The sequence below is a fragment of the Hylobates moloch genome, unplaced genomic scaffold, assembly GCF_009828535.3.
Source record: "Hylobates moloch isolate HMO894 unplaced genomic scaffold, HMol_V3 SCAFFOLD_24, whole genome shotgun sequence".
Taxonomy (NCBI): Eukaryota; Metazoa; Chordata; class Mammalia; order Primates; family Hylobatidae; genus Hylobates; species Hylobates moloch.
Window position 1 is genome coordinate 8,580,725 of NW_026652299.1, and position 26,336 is coordinate 8,607,060.

Sequence of the window (26,336 nt, forward strand, 5' to 3'; positions counted from 1 at the left end):
GAATATTTCATATTGGTTACAAAAACTCCATATTACCTACAGAACGAAATGATCTCTTCTCTCAATCCTGTTCAAGGTCTTTCATAAACCAGTTCCACACTGACTTTCTAACCAAATTACACTGCTTGCTGTTCCACAATGCTGTTCCTCAACTTAGTTTGAAGCTATTCCTCACTCCCAGGCAACTTACAGAAGAAACACAAAATAGTCTGGACTAGGAAATATTCACTCTAGGCCTCAGGGAACCCCCATTAAAACATTTCAAGAACAGTGACTACTACACAGTGCATGGAAGAAGGCAAGAGATCAATATACGTCTGTAAAATAAAAAAAAGAATTTTCCATATTTCACTATTAATTACTCTCTTATTAGTACATAAAATACCTTTTGCCCCCTTTTACATCAAAATCCTATTCATCCTTCAGAAATGTGCTCAAATGTCACTTCCTCCATGAATATATTTTAAATCCTATCCAAATGGAAGCAATCACACTCTTCTCTTAGTTATCATAAAATGACCCTATGTCTCTGTTCATGCCATTTTAGGACAACTACCAACATCCATTTTTTCACTATACTCAATCTAAGGCCATACTTTCTATTTGTTTCAGTCTGGTTCATTTTTTATCTTTCAGAACACCTATCATAGTGACTTAAACACCTATCATAGTGACTTAAACATAAGAGATGCTCAATAATATTTTATATAATAATATCAAACAGTAATATTTGAACAAAAGGAGAGATACCTAAGCTGAACATTACTTACAACAATAATTTCTCTGGAAAAAGACTACCTATAGCTAAATCTATGGTTCCACAGCATGTTGTCTAATTTTTTTTAACACTTTAGTCATGGTTTTATTATAATAAACCTATGTAAAATAATGTCTCTTTTACCATTTTTTTTTTTTTTTTTTTTTTTTGAGACAGAGTCTCGCTCTGTCGCCCAGGCTGGAGTGCAGTGGCGCAATCTCGGCTCACTGTAAGCTCCGCCTCCCGGGTTCACGCCATTCTCCTGCCTCAGCCTCTCTGAGTAGCTGGGACTACAGGCGCCCCCCACCACGCCCGGCTAATTTTTTGTATTTTAGTAGAGACGGGGTTTCACCGTGGTCTCGATCTCCTGACCTCATGATCCGCCCGCCTCGGCCTCCCAAAGTGCTGGGATTACAAGCGTGAGCCACCGCGCCTGGCCTCTCTTTTACCATATTGTGAATACTTTAAGAGCAGGGATCATATACTATTCATTTGAATATTTCTGTTGCCCCTAAGGTAAAAACAAAACAAAACAAAAAGAAAAAAATTATGTGACACCTGGTAGGAGTTGTTAACTGTTGATAGAATAAATGAATGGATGTTCTAAATTGCAGAGCTTCTTCTCTATGATGCAATCCATCAAATGGGTTTTCTTTAACCAAAAATGGAGATTTGCCAAATCCCATGCACATGGTCAGGTGCCTCCTGAACACATCAAGCAGAAGCTCTAAAATCACAAAGTACAGCAGGTACTTAGGACTCAAGCTGCAAACCACGAAGTGCTAGAGTCAATTGAAATACTTCACTGATACTAAAATAGGAAGGTGTATCTGAAAAATCCAAGGAGTGTGAGTCAAGGCCTGAGAAGATGAATCAAATAGACAACTCCTGATTCTCTAGTACTTCTTTAGCACCAGATGAAACAAACACTAGTGTAGGTGCTTTTGAGGAAAAAGTTTTCACTTCTGCAGTAAATGAGATGAAGATCCTTGAAGAATGAGCATCCTCTCTTGCTTTGGCCCTACAATAGGCCCGGCTCTTTTAAGACACAAACCACTGACTAGTACTGCTGTTCAGTATATGTTTGTTAAAACAATAGCCATGACAGATTATTCCAGAATGAAGACACCTGGAGAATGCTAACACAACTTATTAAAAATTTGTCACTCACAGCAAATCTCAGGCCATGATACTCTTCTCAGTCATTTTCTTTTATCCTATCTTCAAACCAAAATAAAAATTCATTTCTCCTTGTTGTGCACAGACTCTGCCCATTCTCAGTTTTATGCCATTGTTCATGTTTTTCATCCCCCTGCACTCCCTCCCTACAAATCTCCACATATTCAAATTATAACTGTCCTACAAGGCCCAATTCAAATCTTTCACAGATGTGAGCTCGCCTTCTTCAAAATCTCAGGGAAAAAAAAAAAAACTCTACTATGTTTCTTATTTCATCTCACCCTATTTTTTGGCAGAGATTTTATAAGGCAAAGACTATATCTTGATTATATCTCTATGCCTTATATGTAGCCCTAACGAGCAAGCTGTTCATTGTAGAATTTCAATACATATTCTTACGAAGTCTTTTCCCACCAAGATTTATATAAATAGCACAAACTTGATTAACCAAATGCACACTTAAATTAAAGTGAGGTAGATTGTAATGAGAAGCTATGTTTTTGGATCAACTCTCCCACTGAAAACAATAAAAACGCTCGATAAAATATTTCTTTTTAAAATTACCCCTCAAAAGAATTGAAAGTCTGAAAAGACAGTGGGACCGCCACCGTAAATATTTTTTAGGGGTGGGAATATAAATTCAGTGAGGGAAGCTGAATATCAAAGTAACATAACTGCATTTTCCTGAGGTCATTTGTTGATGCTACACATTTGAGCTTTGGTCAATCAAACCCAGAATAATCGAGGAAGGTCCTGGCCAAAGTGTTATAAAGAATAAGGGAGAACCAATATTAAACTTGTGGCCTTTCTCCAAACCGAAGGAAATATAAAGAAGACTGTTTTGGTAGATGAGCAATGTAAAATAAGAAAATAAGAAAAAGTGAGGCACAATCTTGTCCCTGAGAAGTGGCAGGATAGCTATGGCCCTCCTATTATGTAGACATAATTGGAGAGTTTTGTACTGTTAATTTAGATTGAGATAGTCAGTCTCTGGGAATGTCCCAAATCTCTTGAGAAAAATCTAAAATACTCTGGAGTAGGACACATTTATCTTAGGCCTCAGGGTGCCTCCCATGATAATATTTCAATAACAATGATTAGCACACAGTCAAAGATAACCAGACACACAAGAAAACAAAGCAACGTAAGTAAGAACCAGCAGAAACATACTGACACAAATTTAGATGTTAGAATCACAAAATACAGATTATAAAACAACTATACCTCCTAGTTATAACAAAATAAAATAGAGTCTTAAAAAATACCTGCAGGAAAAAATTAACTCTAAAAATATACATAGTACATTTTTAAAAGAAACAAACTTCTAGAAATAAAAATTACAATAATTGAAATTAAAAGCTTATTGTTCATTATGAAAGGAGAATGAAGAACTGGAAGATACCTAAAGAGAAATTATTTGCAATGCAGCTCAGAAAGACAAAAGTATAAGAAAAATAAGAGTGTAAAGCATTTAGAGGATACAGTGAGAAATTTAACATGGGTTTAACTGAAGGTTTAGAAAGAAATGAGAGAGGGAATGTAAAAGGGGCTACATTTGAAAAGACAGCCATTGGGCCTGGAGCGGTGGCTGACACCTGTAATCCCAGCACTTTGGGAGGCTGAGGCAGGTGGATCACTTGAGGTCAGGAATTCAAGACCAGCCTGGCCAACATAGTGAAACCCTATCTCTACTAAATATACCAAAATTAGCCGGGCATGGTGGTGTGTGTCTGTAATCCCAGCTACTCTGGAGGCTGAGGCTGAGAATTCTTGAACATGGGAGGCAGAGGTTGTAGTGAGCCAAGATCATACCACTGCACTCTAGCCTAGGTGACAGAGTGAGACTTCATCTCAAAAAAAAAGATAGCTATTGGAAATTTTCTGAAATATATTAATGAGAACAATCAATAATTTTAAGCAGCATAACAATCCAGGCAGGAAAAATAAAAAGAAGCTGACATCTGTATGCATCACGGTGAAACTGTAGAAAAACAAAAGTAATGAGAAAAATACTATGAGCAATCAGAAAAGATCAGTTATATTAACAGGTGATTTGATTGTAAGAATGGATGACAGAAGACAGTGTAATAATATTTTTGACATGCTGACTGAAAATGACTACCAACTAAAAATTCTATATTCAAAGAGAATATATATTTCTAGGATGAGGGAGAAATAGAGATTTTTTTCAAATAAGCAGACTATGAGATAGATTGTCCCTGCAAGACCCTTAGCACAGGAATTTCTCAGAATATATTTCAAGCAGAAGAAAAAGTGATCCTAGAAAGCAAGTCCAAGGTTCATGGAGAAATAAATAGCAAAGAACGTGGCAAATATTAGGCAAATGTAAACAAACATTGACTCCATAAAAGAGAATAATAATGTCTGGTGGTATTAAAAAAATTAAAACACCAGATGGTAATAACATATACATTGAGAAAGGGATAAATTGATTAAAAATATTCTAAGGTAATATCTTTGTAGAAGGTAAAGAGTCTCACACTAGCTTTATTCGTTGATAAGTACTAATGCTGTAATCCCAGGCTAACTATACTAACAGAGCAGAAACAAAGTGTATCCTCCCAAACTAGTAGAGAAAAGAAAAAAATGGAATGATAAAATATTAAAGGACAGAAAAAGTAAGAAATGCTTAGTGAAAGAAGCAAGAAACAAAAGAAACATACACTAGGATTCCATTTATATGAATTAAGAAACACCTATATTATATTTTTAAGGTATATAGCTATAGGTTCAAAAATAATGAAAGGCAATGAAATAATGACTATAACGCAGGTTTGTGGCTAACTCCAGAGAAGGGAAGAGGCTATGATGACAAAGGGACAACTGATAAGGGTTGGGGCTTCTGCAGGGCTGGCAGGGTCTATAACTCGTCCTAGGTAGTGCTTATGTAGGTGATTGATTGATACCTATTAAAAATACATATAGATGTTTTATACATTTTACTTAAAATGGTTTCTGCATTATTTTATAATATTTTAAAGATTTTAAGTAAGTTATAAATAAAAATACATTAAAAATATGAGAGTACGAACACCATCCTTTCCTTCATAATTCAGGACATCTGGATCTAGGGACACGAGTGGTTTTCCTCCTCACTGGAGGACCAGCCAGTCCCAATCCACCTGCCCTGATGAGCAAAAGAGAGAGTATGTTAGGCAAATAAGGGGGACAGTTTTCTTTTTAGTAAAGAGTGTCTTTTATTCTGATAGTTTTATCCTTTCTATGTTTTGGATTGGGTAGTTTATAATGTCCTTTCTGTCGTAAAATGCTGATGATAATAGGTGGTCAGTTACGATTTAATGTCCTTTTCATAAAACAAGAACAGGATAGGTCATTCTTCCTTCTCCTTTACTAACTCACTGAGGAACCTATGAATCTCTATGAAAATAAGCAAAGTGATTCTGTGCTTATTTGCACAGTAAGGCTGCTTTTGATAAAAATGTGACTTGGATATTGTTATGGATTGAATGTTTGTGTTACTCTAAAATTCCTATGTTGAAACCTTAAACCCCAGTGTGATGCCATTAGGAGGTAGGGCCTTTGGGAGGTAATTAGATCATAAAGGTGGAGCCCTCATGAATGGGATTACTGGCCTTATGTGAAAAGACATGAACATCTGCTCTCTCACTTTCTGCCCTCTGCCACGTGAGGATACAGTGAGAAGACAGGACAGATGCAAATGAGGAAGCAGGACTTCAGCAGACACCAGATCCACCTGTGCCTCGATCGTGGACTTCCCAGCCTCCAAAACTGGGACAAAGGAATGTGTGTGGTTTAAGCCACCCAGCCTTTGGTACTTTGATGTAGCAGTCCTGAGTAAGACAGATATGAACTGGAAGAACTTCAGTGAGAAAGGAAAGTAGCCAAACACAGAATGTGGGGTCAGGCACAATACGTTGTAACATGCTGTATTAAATGTGAAAACAGTAAGGGTAAGAGCCAAAGGAAGAAGATGGGGGGACCGGGAAACTTCGTTTGGACATTCAGGAGGTTAACATCTAGAGCCCTAAATGGATGGATGGCTTTATTTTCAGTATTAGTCATTGCTCTGAGACAGCATTTTATGCTACTTCTGGATACATTCTTTTGGAGGTCATGCATGATGGAGTTTCTTGAATTAGTATATTCTCTCTTCTACAAATGTCTGAATCAGGTCAAGTAGAAAACTAATGTAATAATATAATTATACTCTATATTGTGTACTATAGAATATGCTATATTTCTGTATTTAATAGCATATGATATAATAAAGCACAATAATTTTTTTGGTCATTATGTATTTGTTTTTACTAATTAATTTCATTCCTTACTAATTCTGTTGGCAGGTATCACTATGCCCATTTCACAGGTAAGGATTCTGAAATTCAAAGAAGTGAGTAATGTTATCAGCTAATAAGTCGTATTAAAAATAAAAAGGAATTACATCCCCTAGAGTCCAACTTCAAAACTGCTCTGGCTGGTTTTGTTGCCTTGTCTCACTGCTGCATTAACACTTAAAGATCATTTGTATAAAGACTAAAATACCATTTATTCTTTTAAATCACATTCTGCACTCACTCAGGCAGCTTGTCTTGACCCCTAGGGGGGAAAGGCAGACTTTTTTCCAGAAGCACAATGAGCAACACCAGAACAAGTCTTAAGGGGGTGCAAGAGAAATTCAGAAACTTGAGCATAAACCTCTTTCAAAATAAAACCACAGCATCTTTAATCAAGGCCTGGCAATCGTTGTATCGTTTCTCTAAGACTGGAACTGGTAAATGTGGGCTATCCCACTAGGCCTTTAATACTGGGTTAGAAATGGATCCAAGAAGTTGACTAGCAAGTCAATTCATGCAGCACAAACATGAATCTGTAATTCTCTTACCCATTACCACAAAACACAGTTAGTTCCTGCCCTGAATTGACTTTGAAGACAATGAGTGCCTGGTAGAAACCATAAGAGCATTAAAAATGGGGCCAGAAGTAATAAATAAGGACTGCCAGGAAAATGTTAACAAATTTCTTCTACAAGTCAAGTCTATTGTCAATTTACAACAGTTCTGAAGGTTGAACGAGAGGCATGCAATTAGTGAGCTAACTTGCAAGGTTTGCCTGCAATCAAAAAGGGAGTTTTCTTTCACCTGTGTAAAATTTAACAGTTGATAATTATACCTCATGGTACAAACAGATTAAAATAATAAAATAAAAATAAACCAAATGCCTTAAAATATGGAATTTTATCTCTCCCATTATCCCACACATTCGCATAAACTCTCCTCCCAGTGGAATTCTTCTCACTCAGCAGGGGAAGATCATCTTTTCAGCAGCCAAACTCAGCAAGGCCAGCGACTTTCCTCCCCTCCTGACTTCCCCCTTAGAGCTCATTCAAAGGGAAGACAAAGGACCTGCAAGTGGATGGTGGTTGTTTTGTGCCTGGCCCTTAGGGGTACTTAATTTTCCTTAAAAAGACCTTACTGTAGCCAAAAATAAAACCCTAAAACAAATTTCTGAGGCAGTTTAAATTAAAAATACAAAGGACTGAGATATATTTTTAATTGATTCATAATTAGTTTACAGATCGGACAGCACTGAGACTCCAAACTCAGCAAGCCACTTGGGGATAAAGGCTACTGTGGTTATCAGAAGCAAGCCAAATGCTACCTTTTGTTCTTACTAAAATCTTCTTTTAAGAAAAATCTCCTAGCAAATGATTTTCTATTTTCTATTTAAAGAGGATTACATAGCAAACACAACTAGTGGCTGGAGAGCAAAGAACTTCCCATCGTTTTATTACCTGCCAAATATAAATTAGTTCATTGTGGGTAACTCCTGCCAGGCGAGCCCTTTCCTTGTCATCCATCAGGCCGATGGGCTGTGGCAGGTTAGTTCCTGCCCGGAGTCCTTCCTAACCAGGAGGCTGTCAGATATGTTGCCTGCCCACTGTCTCCTACATCTTGTGGCAGCTCTTGTGCTTGGGCAGCAAGGTTTTGAGCTTGAATTGCCCCAGTAACTGGCTCTGAATTGCTCTTACTTACTATCACTGTCAAATCTTTGCAGGCATATGTGAGGCCCTCCTCCAGGTACAAGGAAGAAGCCCTACAAATTTCACTTTGTAATAACTACGGGATACAGAAATTGTATTAGCTCCATCAGATGGAGTGATAGAAATATTCAAAAAGGTTAGCTGGATATAGTGAACGTCACAGTTAAACTAAGATAAAAAATCACTTGGCTAATTTAGAGTGTTTCCTCATTGGTAATACCCTATATTAAGGTGCCATTTATAAACAGTTTATTATTATTTATTAATGTCTGAAGCACTTTATAGCACGCTAGATAACAACTTAAATTCATGTATTAAAGATGCACATACATGGTTTAATACGATTTACGTCTTATAATATTCTTTAAAACAGCTTCCCATAGTATCATCCGTTAAGCATTTATTACTAATGCATTTTATAACATACTTTATAATACATTATTTGAGCAAGTAGCTGCATTTAGTGATCATTACATAAATAAGAATAAGGCATTTATAAATGGCACCTTAATTTAAAGTGTTACCTTCGCATTACTACATAGCTGCTCACCATACATCTCATTTTGTGATTATTCTCCAAATGCACCACTTAATAAAACAGACACTAAGTTCTATTTTCCCTTCATCTGATTAAAAGTTTATTGAGTCATTTTCTCCATCTGTTTTCAGATGTTGGTAGCTTGGAGGTTTTAGTGTGATTCCTGATAAAACCAAACTTTTAATTCTACAATATTTCTGAAAAGATATTTAACAATAGAAACAGAGAATTACTTACCATATTGGACAGAGCCTGTTGCTTGGATTCTTTGTAAAATTCAATTTTTCGACTAGAAAGAACAATCCAGGAAGTAGACCAGTTTTTCCTTAAGAAAAAAAAATAAAAAGGAAAGAAAGCATTATCAGTTGAAGAAATCATTTATAGATACAGTATGAGCAACATTTGGAATGAGTAGAGACCATCTTTATTTTTAACAGTCTTCCTAAAAGTCTCCTCTTTATTAAAATCTATAGGTGGTATGGAATTTGGGTAATAATAAAGACATTCTGGAATTATTCGAAAGCATAGCATTTATAGTAAGTGTTTCTTAATTTATAGATCCTCCTAAAATCTTTTTCAACTACCAAAAATCCATTTTTTGTGTATCCATGTGCATCCTTCCCATAAAAAGTTTATGTTTTTACAGCAAACCAAAAATAGCAAAGTAAAAATAGGAATCAGAACCTATTCCTTCCTTCATTGTTTCTTCTCTTCATTGGTTTAGTGTATTTCAGTCTTAAAAACTAACCAGCCTCATGTGTCATTGCTTAATTCAAAATATTTTCATAATGTTGAATCTTACTAGAAATCAAAGAAATGCAAATAAAAATAGTGACATGCTTTTTCCCTCTTTGTACATCAAATTGTCAAGGAATAAAAGAACTAACATCTGATAACATCTAGGGATAATCACGGTGTAGGAAATAGATTCTCTCATACACTATTGGTGGGAATGCAGACTGTTGCTTCCTTTCTGGAGTGCAATTTGAAAATGTGCTTTTTAAAAATCCCTAAAAATGTGTATATCTTTTGGCTAAACATGTCCATTCCCTATGAATTTAAATTTATTCTAGAGAAATAGTCTCACAAGTTGCCGAGTCTGTGTGCATAGAAATTAATTGCATCATTACTTGTTAATTCCATACATAAAATATAAAAAAGATTGGTTAAATAAATTGCATATAATAGGTCCACATAATGGAATAATGAACCCTATGCTGTAGAAGAATACTGATGTGGGAAGGTTTTAATGCAGACCATAATACATGTGGTTTATAACCGTGCTGTGCTATTTACCTAGGACTTTGTTCACCTATACACTCCTTCTGATTATTAATTCCATTAATTAGAGGTCAAAACATTGCTTTGTCATATGTGCCTTCCATGACTTCCTCTCATAACACTTATGATAAATTTAAAAATATTTTTCATAAATTTCACCTCTATCCTCCATTAAGAAATGAGCCTCGAGATGGTAGAAATCAGTTCATCTTTACAAAGGTATCCACAATGCTTAGCGTGGTGCCTTGGACAGAATAGACACAAAATACATATGTATTGAGTCGATGACTGAACTCTGGCCTGAAAAAAAAGTCTTGATATGACAGTAGTTAAATCAAGTGGTAAAATCACGGCTTTTGAGTCTCCTTTGTATTTCTTGGTGTTTACCAAGTTTTCTGCATTGAACCCCTATTGCTTCTGTAGTTAGAATATACATATGTTCATGTCATGAAGGCACTCTTTTGTAGATAGTAAAGATATTAAGGAGATTAATATACAGAAGTTTCTACCCATTAGAACATATTGCTGCAGTTTGCTTCAGCTTAACATTCACTTCAAAATAGTTGAATTCATTTTACAAAAGTGATTTTTTTTCAAGTTTATGGAAAGACTTTATTCAGGTCAATAGAAAACCACACAAAAATATTTTTTAAATGACTTGAAGATCTTTGCATAATTTATTTCCACTTGTCTTTTAGAAACTAAGAGCTTGATTGAAAGGACAGCTTTGATTCAGTAAGGTTAATATTTACAAAAAGAATTAGGTTGCTCTTATATGCCTGGAGCTTTCTTAATGATACACCATTGTGTTAAAAAAAGAACAGAATAAGCAGACACACAAGAAGCACAATGTGTATTTTTCAACTTCCAAATACAAACACAGTGTTCTTGGACCCACTTGTCTTTAAATGAAGAGTCTCAATTTTTCAATTAAATGATGAAAAGATTAAAAAACAAAACCCAGAAAGAAAACCACACAGAGGTTTCCTTCTGCCCTAGTGCCCATTTCTCCTTTTAGGTACCAGCAGCAGCAGAGTGAATTGAAGCAGCAATAGCCTTCTCTTCATTAAGGTCATAATAATAGATGACCCCAAACAGGAAAAAAGAGAAACATTATTAGAAGTCTAGTCTGGGCATCTTTTAACACCACCCTTATTTTGACCATATGTGGTCAGGGAGTACAGAACACCCTCACGTATGAAGAATCCATATTTAACCTACCTATTATATTTCCCACTATATATTTCATATTCTCACAAGGAGATACTATACCTTATTTGCATCCTATCTATAGTGAGTCCTGGATAAATGGCTCTGATTTGAATCTGTTTCAGATGTTGATCATTTATAGAACTCGCTGGCAAAACTCTCCCCATCCTTAAACTTGCAAATGGAACTGGTTAGAGCTGAAGTTGCATGAAACGCAATTATCTCATTGTTATTTATAAGGACTTTGAACTGCTGTGAACTGTGTCCCTGTTAGGTGAATTGGATGAAAAAACTGAAGAGGGTAAGAACTGCAGGTCTCGAAACCTTCGCAACATGACTTGCTCTGACACCTTATGTACAGTGCTACTTTGTTTGGAATTTATAAACTATAAACACTGTCTTTATCTTCTCTGAATAAAAGTGAAAGCTTTTCCATGGGATCAGTGTTATTGCTTGAAAAGAATTTCATTTCAAAACGAAGAATAATAATGCTGCTGACAACCTTTTAGATGTCCTTTTTCATCTCAAATTTTTTTCCCATGATTTCTTTTAAAATAATAATTCGCATAAATTATTTAGAATACCTAGCATAAATCTGATCATCTAGTTTGTACTTAGCTTCATACACAACAATGATGAAAGTACTAACATCTCTGTTTACTAATATGAACAATGAGGCTCAAAAGGTAACTTAAGGCCTTACACTTAGATTTAAAGTTAAACCCAGTTTCTCTAGCTCCAAAACCTATAATCTGTTCATTACTTTAGGCTGTCTGGTTTTTTTTATTTTTATTTTTATTTTTTTATTTTTTATTTTTGAGATGGAGTCTCACTCTGTCACCCAGGCTGGAGTGCAGTGGCGCAATCTCCGCTCACTGAAATCTCCGCCTCCTGGGTTCACGCCATTCTCCTGCCTCAGCCTCCAGAGTAGCTGGGACTACAGGCACCCGCCAACACGCCCGGCTAATTTTTTGTACTTTCAGTAGAGATGGGGTTTCACCGTGTTAGCCAGGATGGTCTCTATCTCCTGACCTTGTGATCCGCCTGCCTCGGCCTCCCAAAGTGCTGAGATTACAGGAGTGAGCCACCGCGCCTGGCCGCTATCTGTTTTTTTTAATCCAAATTTTTTTATTTACTTTTTAGGGCCTCAATACACATTTTTTTTAATAACTGAAAGACGTGAGTTTACACCTATCTGCCAGTGAAAAACATAATTGGGTACAGAATTTGCAGAGCCCAGTGCGGAATAAAAATGCACCATTCCGTGTCCAAAAATTATGAAGAATTTTAAGACAGTAACAATCTAGCATTAAATCAAGGGCAGAGTCCTTCCGAGCATGGGGCCCTGGACGCACACGGGTGAAGCCAGCCCTAACTACATTATGACTTTACAACAATGGACAAAGAATAATTTCTTTTTTATATACTGTCTTTTTTTTTAATTATACTTTAAGTTCTGGGGTACATGTGTAGAACATGCAGTTTTGTTACATAGGTATACACGTGCCATGGTGGTTTGCTGTACTCATCAATTTATCATCTACATTAGGTATTTCTCCTAATGCTATTCGGCCCCCAGACCCCCACCCCACAACAGTCCCCAGTGTGTGATGTTCCCCTTCCTGTGTCCATGTGTTGTCATTGTTCAACTCCCACTTATGAGTGAGAACATGCAGTGTTTGGTTTTCTGTCCTTGGGTTAGTTTGCTGAGAATGATGGTTTCCAGCTTCATCCATGCCCCTGCAAAGGACATGAACTCATCCTTTTTTTATGGCTACATGGCATTCCATGGTGTATATGTGCCACATTTTCTTTATCCAGTCTATCACTGATGGACATTTGGGTTGGTTCCAAGTCTTTGCTACAGTGAATAGTGCCATAATAAACATACGTGTACATGTGTCTTTATAGCAGAATGATTTATAATTCTTTGGGTATACACCTAGGATTAAGCAGTTCTACCTTAGTTAAGGATATTTTCAAAGTCAGATTTCAATGTAGTTTTGGTCGAAATCTTCAAATTATAGAAGCTAGTGTGCATAGTGTGAGACAAGATATCAGCTATCCAGGCTCTGTTATTAACTACTTTACCTGATCCTTATTAGAAAGACTGAGCAAAGGCCCACCACTCCCAGGCTCTCTTCCCCTAGAAGTTGCACTGATTCAAAGGAATAAGATGATGTACCATTTGACTCCTCATTAGAAGCCAGAAACAGGTGTGTGTTCCTAACCGGGTGGCACCTCTGTCTCTTTCCTGCCAGGGAATATTCTGGTCTGTGATTAGTAGACTCATCTGCACTCAGTAAAGAACATAAACCCAGAAAGGGAGTCAGAAGCCTGTAGTCTAGGAGTAGCTGAGGGTTTACCTAACGAGAACAACTTTTCACTATGGCTTAGGTCTGAACCTTCCTCTCTGATCAAAGTACTCTAGAAACTTGGCCATTATCTTTATAATATCTGTCCGGTCTATTTCCCGTTCTGACATGTCTGACCCATTGTGTTGCCCACAGGTCTTAGCATATCAGGGGGATAGCTTTTTTACCCAATTACTTTAACATGGTGACTGTCTTGTAAGGCATTGTCAGCTCTGGAGTGTGCAAAGGATCACTTGGCAAGGTTTTACCTTGACTTAAGGATTTGATATTTTCTATACGCAACCAAATCACTATATATGACTCTTATTCAATGTATTAGGTGACATTTCAGGAAGCGGGCAACTCATACAAGCTTAAAAGCCTTAGCCAGGATAGGTGTGTCCAGCAGTTTCTGATGAAACTTTGCAAATAGACTATTTTCTAGGATAACCACAGTTTTCGCACTAGGAAGTCCCTCTATGCCCCAAGCTCCCACAAAGAAGTAGAAACCACCTCTATCCTCTTAGAGCATTTCCAGTACTGGGCATATGGTTTGACATTTAGTAGGTGATTATTAAAGATTTTTTGAGTAAAAGAGTATATGGCCTTTCAAATTTCAGGAGGGTCACACATCTAGATTTTTTCTGCTCTGTGTTTGCTGTTCTTCATTAACGAGGACTAAAAAATTTCTTTTCCTTTCTCTGTTCCTTAGTTTCCTAGTACTTTAATGTGGTATTCTTAGCATTATTTTTTCTTAACTATCGAACACTTCTGATATAGGATATTTTTTCCTAATTTATGCTTCTAGTGTCCAATACCTGAGCTTTCTCCAGAGGGCTTCCCACCCTGAGCTTGCACTGGCTTCTGCTCTGTTCCAGGTATGCCACCTGGCATTTTATATGCACTAAGTAATTTAATTACTAAGGTGGCCACATGTCTCCATTAAACATTTACCACATGCCAAACACAATTCTAAGGGCTGAATAGAGATGGAAAAATAAGACATTCCTCAAAAATTTTACCTCTAACTACAAGAAGATGGACAATAAACATGGAAACCAAGTCTTCTGAATGAGTCTAGGATACCCCCATATTACAGAAGAGAAAACTGAAGCCCAGTAAGGTTGCATCCTAACCAAGGGAAAACAAGCCATAAAGATGGGATTCAGGCCTCTGCTCACTCCAGTGTCTCCATGGTCTCTCAGCAGGTGGCATGCAGCTCTCTCTGTAGTCACTCTGAGCATGCCAGTTGAGAGCCTCATGAGAGGAGCTAAGAGGGGGAGATAAGGAACGGTTGTCAGAGAAGTACTAGAATCTCTTTCTCTTTGGAGCGAAGCCACGTCTTAGCCTGACCTGGCCTGTCCCGCAATGCTGAACTGCAAGCCCTTTATCCCTGTCTTCTACCCCTACCATGATGGTCAGCAGGCAAATTCACCCATTGACCAATCAGTGCCTCCACACTTCATCATAACTTTGAGAGCATAGTTTTCTATTTTTTCCACAGAGGGACAAAAATTAAGGTATTGGATAGACTAAAGGGGTAACTAAGACACACAGCTCAGGAAATATCTAATTTTAGTAAGACAGTCCAAAGTGCCAAGAGTAAGGGAGACAGCCATCAGTTTCCACAGGAATTTACAGGTAACAATCAGGTAAGGGTTTGATCCTAGTGATTCCATGCAGGAGACAAATCCTGAGGCAAGAAATGCAGGTGTTGGGCCAGGTGCGGTGGCTCACACCTATAATCCCAGCACTTTGGGAGGCTGAGGCAGGTTGTTCACTTGAGGTCAGGAGTTTGAGACCAACCTGGTCAACATGGCGAAACCCAGTATACTAAAAATACAAAATGAGATGGGCACGGTGGTGGGTGCCTGTAATCCCAGCTACGTGGGAGGCTGAGGCAGGAGAATCAATTGAACCTGAGAGGCAGAGGCTGCAGTGAGCCAAGATCACGCCACTGCACTCCAGCCTGGGTGACAGAGCGAGACTCAGTCTCAAAACAAAACAAAACAAAAAAAGAAATGCAGGTATTTATTTTATCTTTTGACATACAAAACAAATTACATCTAAGGGGAAAAGGGGTGCTAACTGCAATTGGGAAGTAGGGAGAACTAAATTTCTATGAGGGCATTTATGTACCATTTATGCAATTGGTGGGACATTTTATCCAAGTGAAACACTTCATAAAACTTTCCTAAAGCAAATCCTGAATTGAGAAGTTGGAAAAATGCAAAAAAACTAGCAGACAAATAGAAGTACAAAAACAAAACCAAAGCCCAAACAACAACAACGACAACAACAAAACACCCCCAAAACAAAAACAAAAACAAAAACTCAACAAAGCCATCAGCTTGGCATTCTACAAAATGGACACCGGATGGCAGCACATAATAACAGCAACTTTGATTGTAACAGCTTATCTGGAAAATGCTTGATGAAAAATGGCTCTTAAAATATTCATTACCGTTATAAGAATCTGTTAGCTGAAACTCCGGGTTTAACACATTCATTTGCTCTAAACACCAAAAGCTTTATTTCCTACGCTTACCTTTCTTTTGCCTTCTTTAGGTAATGACAGAGTGGCAAACCAAAAAGTCAGAAGAAAATATATGTGAGGTTCCTTGACAAATTTCAGCTTCTCGTGTTTGGGCCATCTGCCTTTGTTACCTAACTTGGTCATGCTGGATTTGACTTGATTCCACACCAGTGATGGGAGTGAAAGTAATTTATTCTAGTGTCCCTGACTGATTTACGACACTGTTAAATGTAGAGACTCATTCTCAGACTGGTTGGTCTAGGAACTTACTTCTTCTGTCTCATATTCTAAGCATCTTGTAATTTATGACTGCTAAAAGGTGGGTCAAAAAGACACTGAGGTGTAAAAATACCCATCTCTGTCAGTATTGCAAGAAAATGAAGAAAGACAGATTCAGCCTGGAAGAATTTATTGCGATACTGAGCAGAAAGTACTAAAGAAAAAATACGATGACGTTAGGAGCACACCTTAGTCTCACATTCCAAAGAAGGTCCATTCTGAATAACAATTATTAAAACAAACAAACAAAAACCCAACCGAATGCCTAGTAGCTGTGGGCCCTAGGATGAAAGCAGGCACTAGGTAGATGTAACCACTGCACAATCTTTTTTCTGCATTTCTTTTCATAGCCATCTTTTGGCCATATTTTCACCCCCAAGTATATCTTTCTATGTCCATCTAAGGAGAGAAGAATGTGACTCTATATTGTGGTAAGATGCGCAGAGCCACACAGGAGCTGACGACGGGAAGACCTAGATGCCGAGGGAGAAGCAAGTTTGTGGTATTGAAACTTCATAAACATACTGTCAGGTGTCTTTTGTAAATGTAAGCATTGAAAATAACTTTTTACTAAGGTGTTATAGAGTTTCAGAGAAGCCAGGGTTACTTACAGGTTTGGGGATGGAATTCCCCAAATGAAGAAATTCCTATGCTTCATCAGAAAAGCTGAGGCATAGTTTCAGTGTTCACAATTAAAAATTAAAGTGAATGCTGAATGTATTTTGTTTTCAAGCCTGTCAGGGTATCATTGGGGAAATGTGTATAACCTCATTTCAAAATAAGGCTAAAGGTATGGCCTCTTATGAATGTCAAATATAGCCAATAATTTATCTTTCCTTTTACCATCTCCTGCTTATATTCAGGGATAAGTTAAATTTTCTTTGAAAGAAAGAGAAAATACATTAAAGAGACAAATGAAGACACATAAAAAAGAAGAGAAAGAAGGAAAATAAGAAGACAATACAAGGTATGATGATCTATTATGGATTTATAAGTAGAAAACTTGATAGAAATTAATGAAATAATACTTATTAAGTCACAATTGAAGTTCCTGGTACTGTTGATGGCATGAAATAAGAGGACCATTTTTGCTCCTTAGTCTCAAATAGCTTAAAGCAAGACAGATAAAGCAAACGTGTTTCAAGCAGAGGTCAGGGCTAAACTCTGTGATACTAACTGTACATAAAATAAGATTTGGGAGAAATAAGAGGTTAATACTGTTGACTGAGTTTGTCCATTTATACAATAGGAAGCAATAATAGAGTCTATTTACATTTAAGTATTAGTGATAAAGAATTAAGCCAAGTGCTTGACAGAGTAAGCATCTATTAATATTGCTTATTAATTCATTAAAATTTATAAACGATATAAAGGTCCTTGATAAATGAAACGAAGGCTACCAAATTTTATATAAGAAGCATAAATTATAGTATGTTATATTGTTTATTAGTTACTAAACTATCAATGGGATAAAAACTACATAATTTTTCAAGGTTATGACTAAACTGACCATTTTTGTTGCTAGTGATAAAAGCATATACACTCCTTGAGTAAGCAACATGGTGATGCATACTAAGATTCATTTAAAATGGTCGTGTGATTTGATCAAGTAATGCGGGCTTAGCATTTGTCTTTAGAAAATATAAAAGAAGGCCGGGTGCTATGGCTCACGCCTGTAATCTCAACACGTTGTGAGGCCAAGGTGGGTGGATTTCTTGAGCCCAGGGGTTCCAGACCATTCTGAGCAATATGGCGAGAGTCAGGTCTCTAGTAAAAATCCAAAAAAAAAACAGCTGGGCCTGGTGGTGTGTACCTGTGGTCCCAGCTACTCATTTAACCCCGAATAAGGTGGGTGATGGATGGGGGTGGAGGAGGCTGGCATCACTGCACTCCAGCCTGGATGACAGAGTGAGATCCTGTCTCAAAAAACAGACAAAAATATAAAAGAAAAATGATGAGCAATAGGAGAATTATTGCAATGATAACTTATTTAATATAAATATAAAACCAGACTCAACTTAAAAATCAAGTAAAAAAAGAGGTAGGGATGATTTGGCATATTATAGCCTATCAACATAATGGGATTATCATGTTCTTAAACATGGTGATTACATATACAATGTTCAATTTGTAAAGTATTTACAATAAAAACAAAACAAGCCCCATAAACTTGGAGGGGATATGTACAACATTTAAAATTGACAAAGCATTATTATCTCAAATATATTATGAGTTTCCTCAAATTATTGAATAAAAAAGCAGGAAACTCAATAGAAAATAGTCAAAGTTAATGAATAGACTCAGAATGCAGAATCTGAATGTCTCTAAACAGATAAAGTGATCCTCAACTTCAATACTTATCAGTGAAACACAAATAAAAGCAACATTAAGGTAATGTTCTATGGATAATTAGATTGGATGATGCTACATGCTGATAAAACTGTGGAAAGTAGAATCCCTTCTGTATTGCACATTGAACTGGCGTGAATTGGTGCACTCATTCAGGAGAAAGTGTGACAACAGTAGTCAGTAGATTTACAAATGTGTGCGACTTACCACTGAGCAATCCTGTACTCCTGGAAATAGTCCCCTGAGAAAATTCCTAACAGGTTCAAAGGAAACATGTATGTGTGATTTATTGAAATGTTGTTTGGAATGAAAGGAGTTAGAGGCAACTTAGATGTCCACAGCTGGGAGACTGGATAAGTAAAAATTCATATACAGTCATGCTTCACTTAATGATGAGGATATATTCTGAGAAGTGTGTCGTTAGGTGATTGTGTCACTGTGCAAACATCACAGAGTGTACTTACACAAATCTACATGGTAAAGCCTACCACACGCTAGGCTATATGGCATAGCCTATTGCTCCTAGGCTACAAACTTGTACAGCATGTTAGTGTACTGAATACTGTAGGCAATTGTAACACAGTGGTAAGTGTTTGTATATCTAAACACATCTAACCATAGAAAAGGTACAGTAGGCATCAGTTTTATAATCTTATGGGACCACAGCTGTATATGCTGTCCATCACTGATCCAAATGCAACCATGTGGCACATGACTATACATAAATGATGGCAAAGTGGCCAGCAATTGGAAGAAATGAACTAGATTTAAAGACATTCATGCACTGCATAAAAACATTTTAATCCACAATGAACGACATATAGATAGTAGTCCTATGAGATTGTAATGAAGCTGAAAAATTCCTATTGCCTAGTGACATGGTATTCTTCACAACGTCATAGCGCAATGCATTATCGTTTCCATGTTTAGGTATGTTTAGATACACAAATACCATTATGTTACAGTCGCCTACAGTATTCAGCACAGCAACATGCTGTAAATGTTTGCAGCCTAGGAGCAATAGGCTATATCATATACCATCTAGGCTTGTGTAAGTACACTCTATGATGCTCACATGATGATTAAATCACCTAAGGATGCATCTCTCAGGACATATCCCCAACATTAAGAGACGCATGTCTCTATAGCACCATAGAAGGCTGCCCAAGAGCTAACATTGAATGAAAGTAGTAAGGAACATAATAAGCTTTATGATACAAAAATGTTTATGATATGTAGAACACATTCACACATACACAACTATACACCATTTTTTGAATGCCACATATACAGCTAAATATACATATATATGGAGAATGAGTTTGATAAACACACATTAAATACATTAGAATGAATGTCTACAGGGGATTGAAGCAAGGATTGGAGACTGAGAATAAAATAAAACCAGCTAGGGCTCTTGCCCAGAATGATAATAGCACAAGGCCACAAACCAAAGGATATAATCAACTCAATTCTGTGCACCTGGGGTAACAACAACAGCAGCAACAACAACAACAACAAAAAAAAAGGAAAACTAAAACATATAACTTTAAGTGGAAAAGGCTGAAAGAATGCATAATGGTATGCAAAGTGAAATAATAAAACAGAGTACAAACAAATGTTTATATGAATTTAACTGTAACACGGAAATTGTATGCAAACAGGAAAGTAACAGCAAATAAAACAAAAACACAATAGTATACAGATTGATTAAAACTACCTAAGAACGTATTCATGTGAGTTGGCTGGGGGAAGGGACGTGTTCTTCTTCTCTGCTTCCTCTTGATGCTGCCTTCTGGATGTTATAAGATTGGTTTACGGAGGGGTTATGGACAAGGATACTTTACAAAACCACACAGTAGAACCTCCTTCTGCTTTCTTGAAATTATTTCATTTAGGATCTCCCCTACTTCCTTGCATGAGGCTGGAGGGTGGAACTGACCAATGCTGTCACCTCTATTTTCCTACCCGGCTCTAGTGGAGGGCTGAACTGGCTAACTTAGATAATTTTGAAGAAACTCTTTATTCCACATGGCTGCTGAGGGAAGAAAGGGTCATGACTTACTCATCTTGGGGAGAGGCATCATTGTACCCTCCACACTCCTTCCTGAGTTGATAAGGTCATGATAAGGTTTAGGGGAAAGGAGAGCACTCAGGCTGGACTACTCAAAGACTTCCTCCTGTTGTTCCTTCAGAACCCAATTCTCTAAGCCCCATTCACCACTGGGGAAGGGATTAGCCAAGTCTCTTAAAGCAACCTTGCATTTGATCTTGTCTCCTGTGCATCTCTCTCCTGAACTCTTCAAGGGAAGGTGGCTGCAGGGCTACTCCAGAAAAATAGTCCAGGCAAAGATTTAAGGCCTTGTTCACTATCCCAGAAGAAGACACAATATGGAGAGAAAATAGAGCTTTTTATTTGCAACTGAAATAGCTATTTTAAGTAGTGAAATTATGGATGATTTCTTCCCCACCCCCAATTTTACTTTGTTTAAATAAATATATACAAAATTCATTATAGCCATCAAACAAAAGCAGACTTTATTCTCTGGTGTTGACCCAGAGTGTCATTCTAGTAATGAATTGCATTATACAACTAACAGGTGTCCCATTGTGTAGCTAATTAGTACATTTATCCTATATAATTTTAATTGTTAGTAATACATTTAAGAGTAAATGCCTTGTCTCTCAACTTGAGCATTTTCTGCAAATTTGGTAGCTTGCATATCACCCAGCACAAAGCTAAATATGTAACAGAACCAATATGAGAAATAGCAAAAATTCTAAAATGGAGGTGATTATTTCTAAACATACGGTATATACAACACAATTATCATCTTTCTTTACCGTCCTATCAACCTTACTTTTTTCTTCAAGATTTTTGTTGTTATTGTTTCCTGAAGAGTTCTTATTCCCTTTTCAAATTTCTCTTACCTCTGTATATGATGTTACTTTTATCAATTTCTATTTTGAGCTACGAAAGTGGTTCAAATCTTCCATCCTTCAAGAAATTATTCTCACACGGTATTGTACAGAGACTTTTATATATTGCAAATGAACGCATTCATTCTCTAATCTTTCAATCACAGAAATCACAATCCATTGTCTTATTAATTTTCAGTGTTTTATGAGTTCAAGTCCAAGGAGGACAAAAATCACCTCATTTATGTGTTCTGTTCAACAACATAAAATGTAGTGCCTTTCTTTAAAAACTGTAGTTACATTAAAAATAATGTTGACCATAGTTGTAGCAGAGGAGACTGTTCTAGTCTGGTACCATAGGGACTTGCATCCCAAACAATAACAGTGGCACAAGTTGAGCATTTGAAGAACCAGCATAGTTATATAAAAGTGAATTAAAGAATTTTATTACCTTAGTTTCTTTCCTCCATCTGCAATTTTAGCTTTTTGCAGATAACCTTCTTTTTCAACCATCTGCAAGAAGAATGCATATGTTAAAACCATGACAAACTACTATGCATTGTTGATTTGAATAAACCTATGCTTTTCAAGAGTCATTGCAGTGATGGAAGTTTTCAGTCATAGAACTGTATTAATAATGCATATATAGCTTATGGGAAGTGCCTGGAAAATCACAGTCATTACAAGCTGTTAAATATCTAAAAGACAGATTATGAAGAGGAATGTGAATGATTTGTTAGACAGTGATACACCTTTATTGACTTTTCTTTCTGGGCATTGAAGTCACTTGTTTAAAAATGGATTACAAATGGTAAAAGAAAGACAAATTGAATGCCTTCCTTTATTTTACCAAGTATCCTTAGAAAAGTTCTTCTTTTCAAGCCTCCCCATGTACCTTCTGAAGCCGGGATAAAGGAAGACTTCAATGGGACCAGGTAACTGAGCTAGTTGAATCATGGAAGGGCATTTAAAATAGCAACATTTCATATATTTTGGTTAATTGCCAAGATACCCTGTAGTAGCAGTATCTCATTATCTTCTTCCATGATGTAGGATTGCTTCCTTTTTCCATTTGCACATACTGTATTGGCTTTCATTTCTAATAGAGCTGCAAGTTTCTTAAAGGAAATTCAACAAGTCATTATAACTCTGCAGAAGTGTTTGTGGAGGTTTTGGCAAAATAAATGCACAATGCAAATTGTGATGGGTTGACTCCCTGCAAAGTCTATACTAGGTGTTTTAATTTCTTAGCATCCTATTTCTACCCTCCTGTGTCTGCCTCACATGCCCCATCCCAAGTCGTTAGCCTTCATCTTTCACTCTTAGTGAATTGCCCACACGCTTCCCCCTGAGCTGCCTAGTATCAGAGGACCACACTCCCTCAGTGCCACCCCATGTTATCCCCCCAGCTGAAATAGTCCACCATGACCATGTCTTCATCTCACAAAAGTCTTAAGCATATTTAATCTACTTCAAAATTAAATTAGTAAAACCCAGTGCGGTGGCAAGTGCCTATAATCACAGCTATGTGGGAGGTTGGGGTGGGAGAATCTGTTGGTCCTAGGAGTTTGACACCAGCCTAGGCAGCATAGCAAGGACCCCATCTCAAAAAATAAACAAGCAGAAAACCAAATTTTAATGTGTATGTTTTTTTATTAGAGGGTCTTTCCATGATTTCTCTGCTATCTCTTTTAGGTGCACCATCTTGAATCTCCATTTTCAGTTTGCCATTGTCACTGTGACAGCACATATCAGATCATGTTGTAAATGTCCTTTTATTTATCTGTGCCTGCAGGCAAATAATGTGCTATGAGTCCATCAAAGGCAAAAAAACTGTACCTTTTACACCTGGATTCCTAGCTTCTGGAATATTTTGGTAGTGCCAATAGTCAAAATAATAAAATTGAACAAATAGTAAATGAATGGCTATTTAAATGTTTATTTAAATATTTATAGTAAACTGGGCAAGCCAAAAATTTTATCGTAAACTGGGCAAGCCAAAAAATTTATCTTCAATACTACAAGTGAAAGGAAGAGATATTTAGAGGTAAAGGAGTTGTTCCAAATCACTAAAATCTCACTGGTTAAATGTCTGCTCTGATATAGGTGAGAGTTTTTCTGCCTTGTTTTCTTCCTAATACATAGCACAGGACTTAGTTTTAAAATGCATTTGATGGATACATTTTTGACTAAATAAATAATGATAGAGATAATAATAATGATGACTTATGAAAATGATAGCAAAGTGTTTTTTACTTATCTCCATATCCAGAAAGTTTCTTCTACTTCACCATGTTCTCCATAAGTCTAAAGCATCTAAGGAAGCTTTCTTGGATAATTTTGAGAACTATGGTATTCACTGGTGCCTTTTTGTTTTTGTATTTGGATACATCTATTCATTTGCTTTTTCCACATTTTATTCTATGTATACTGTCCCTTTTTCTTGGTGCCAGGGAATTTCATTTGTCTACCTCATAAAACCCATATAACAAATTTAGTGTTTAACTCTGTGTATCACTGGTATCCACAAATGTTTGGAAGAAAGATGTTTTCAATAGCAATTAGCACCACAAAGGAGGTTCCTTTCTTTAGGAATGTATACTGAGAAATTTTGTTGTGTAACTGTAGAAAAAATTTATTGTTTTATTTAAGTTTTCTTCTGATTAACAGTTACCCAAAACCTGGATTTATCTACCAAAAAAACTACAAAACCTATCAACCCATCATAAAAATTGATGCATGTGTTCTCGGCTAAAAATATAGCCCTAATTGTTTTTTCCAAAAATTCACAAAAGACCCCTCGGTAGACATTTGCTACCCACAAAGATAAATTATTGATGAAAATTTCTCTAAAAGAGATAGGAAATGTGAAAGGAAAAAGCTAATACTCTTATAGGGAGAAATCAACATCAACAGGTTTAAGTAGTATACATCATAGAATTCTCTTTCCTTGAAGACATAAGTAACATTTCCCCAGACACTGCAGGACTTTTCCCAGAATACTTGAGATTGATGCCAAGGGCTGGATTTCTCAAGTTAAGACTCAATAAATGTGACACCATTGTCATCAGTGGCTGAGCCAGTTCCATGGTCTTGGATCAATGCAATAGACTTTTCAGGAATGATCATACAGAGGTCCCAGGAAAAATGAGGAAGAACTGAATAGCAAGTTAGTTATCTTCTCTTATATCATTTTCCAAAGTCCAGGCTGCCTTCTAGGTCATTAGAAGAAGCTAATAATGCTTCTGCTATGTTCTATTACCTACTACACTTGCTACCACCATGCATATTTTTAAATGTTTACATGCACATTTCTACATGTAGTATATCTATCTCCTACCACTGTGCACACATTCTCACTTCTGAGATCAGGTGTTTATTTTCCTTCATCTTCTTTATTTTATTTTATTTTATTTTGAGACAGAGTTTCACTCTTGTTGCGTGGGCTGGAGTGCAACGGCGCGATCTCTGCTCACCTCAATCTCCGCTTCCCGGGTTCAAGTGATTCTCCTGCCTCAGCCTCCCGAGTAGCTGGGATTACAGGCATATGCCACCACGACCAGCTAATTTTGTATTTTTGGTAGAGACAGTGTTTCTCCATGTTGGTCAGGTTGGTCTCGAACTCTCGACCTCAGGTGATCCACCCACCTCGGCCTCCCAAAGTGCTGGGATTACAGGCATGAGCCACCGCACCCGGTCCTTTCATTGTCTTTAATACTTGATGTACACTTATTCATTCTTTTCAACACATTTTTAATTAATAACACTTCTTTCCTCTGAATGCCAGCTTCTCTGCTTACAATAGAACTGCAAAGATTAATAGGACAATTTTGATCCTCTTGAGGCTTAAACTCCTGGGAGTTCATATTCAAGATATTCCTGCTCCTTTTCTGGGAGGACTGGATACCATGCCCCGCTTAAGTCATCTCACAGACTCAGGCCATCTTTAGCCTGGATAGAAAATTCCAATTATGCTTTCTGCACTGAAAGCACTGCATTGTAAAAGGTCTCATGCTGGCAAGTGAAGCTTCCATGAGGTAGGATTAATTACTTTACTATTCTTTGTCATGATAGTTTGAAATATGTCACCATGTTTCAGACACCAGGAATCAGTTATTCTGGGAGGCTCATAGTGTGCCGAAAGAAGTATTAGGGCAAGCAAAAGATTGCTATGCATTTTGCATGTGGGTTTATATATGGTACCTTATTAATTTCTCTAATAATTATTCCTACTCAATGTTAATCCCATGGTTTGAAGGGACAATGATCTATAAATTCCAGTTGAGCATGCTAGTCATCTAGAGCTCAGATGGTCTTGTCTCTAGTAATTTACAAAATTACTTACAGCTCTAAGTTTAGGATACTACTTGCCAAATTCTAGGCCAAATTGAAGTTCTTTCAAGTAGTAGCAGTCCCTAAACTATGTATACTTAAGAAATGTCAACCAATCTTTAGATGCTAAATCTGGCTTCTTGAGCTATTTGTCCAATGTTCCTTAGAAGCCCTATTTAACATTAAATGGCTGGAAAGATCAGCAATTTGTTCATATTGGATGCCAGCCAGTCTGCAAGCATTGAGGAAGTGCTCGGCAGACACAGCCTTGCTGAGATACAGATGAGAAGAATGAATGGCAGTGGGATACCCAGATAGCACCTGTTTATCAACCTACGTTGGAGGCGACAGACAAGACAGGGGAGCAGAAGACAACCTTTGATTAATGGCAGAAAGACTAGCGTGTTAACTGTACATACACACACTGCAGGGTTTTTTTTTTTTTTATGAGAAGGCTTCATGTTCTCAGATACAATTGCAAATAATAGATTTTCATCTACAGCATTCCACCAAAGTGTTCTGTTAAAATAACCCTTTGTGTTTATAAATGGAAATAAACT

The 26,336-nt window shown here is 37.0% G+C and overlaps 1 protein-coding gene across 2 annotated transcripts in view; it reads right to left on the minus strand.

Moving 5' to 3' along the window:
• Nucleotides 1-26,336, minus strand: part of ARHGAP15 (Rho GTPase activating protein 15) — a 645,466-nt gene that overhangs the window by 534,140 nt on the left and 84,990 nt on the right. For both annotated transcript variants that reach the window (XM_032145612.2, XM_058434361.1), the window contains 2 exons: nucleotides 21,896-21,957; nucleotides 8,755-8,842 (listed from right to left, as the gene is read on the minus strand). In XM_032145612.2, the coding sequence (XP_032001503.1) occupies nucleotides 8,755-8,842; nucleotides 21,896-21,957 (150 nt within the window). The remainder of the gene's footprint in view (nucleotides 1-8,754; nucleotides 8,843-21,895; nucleotides 21,958-26,336) is intronic.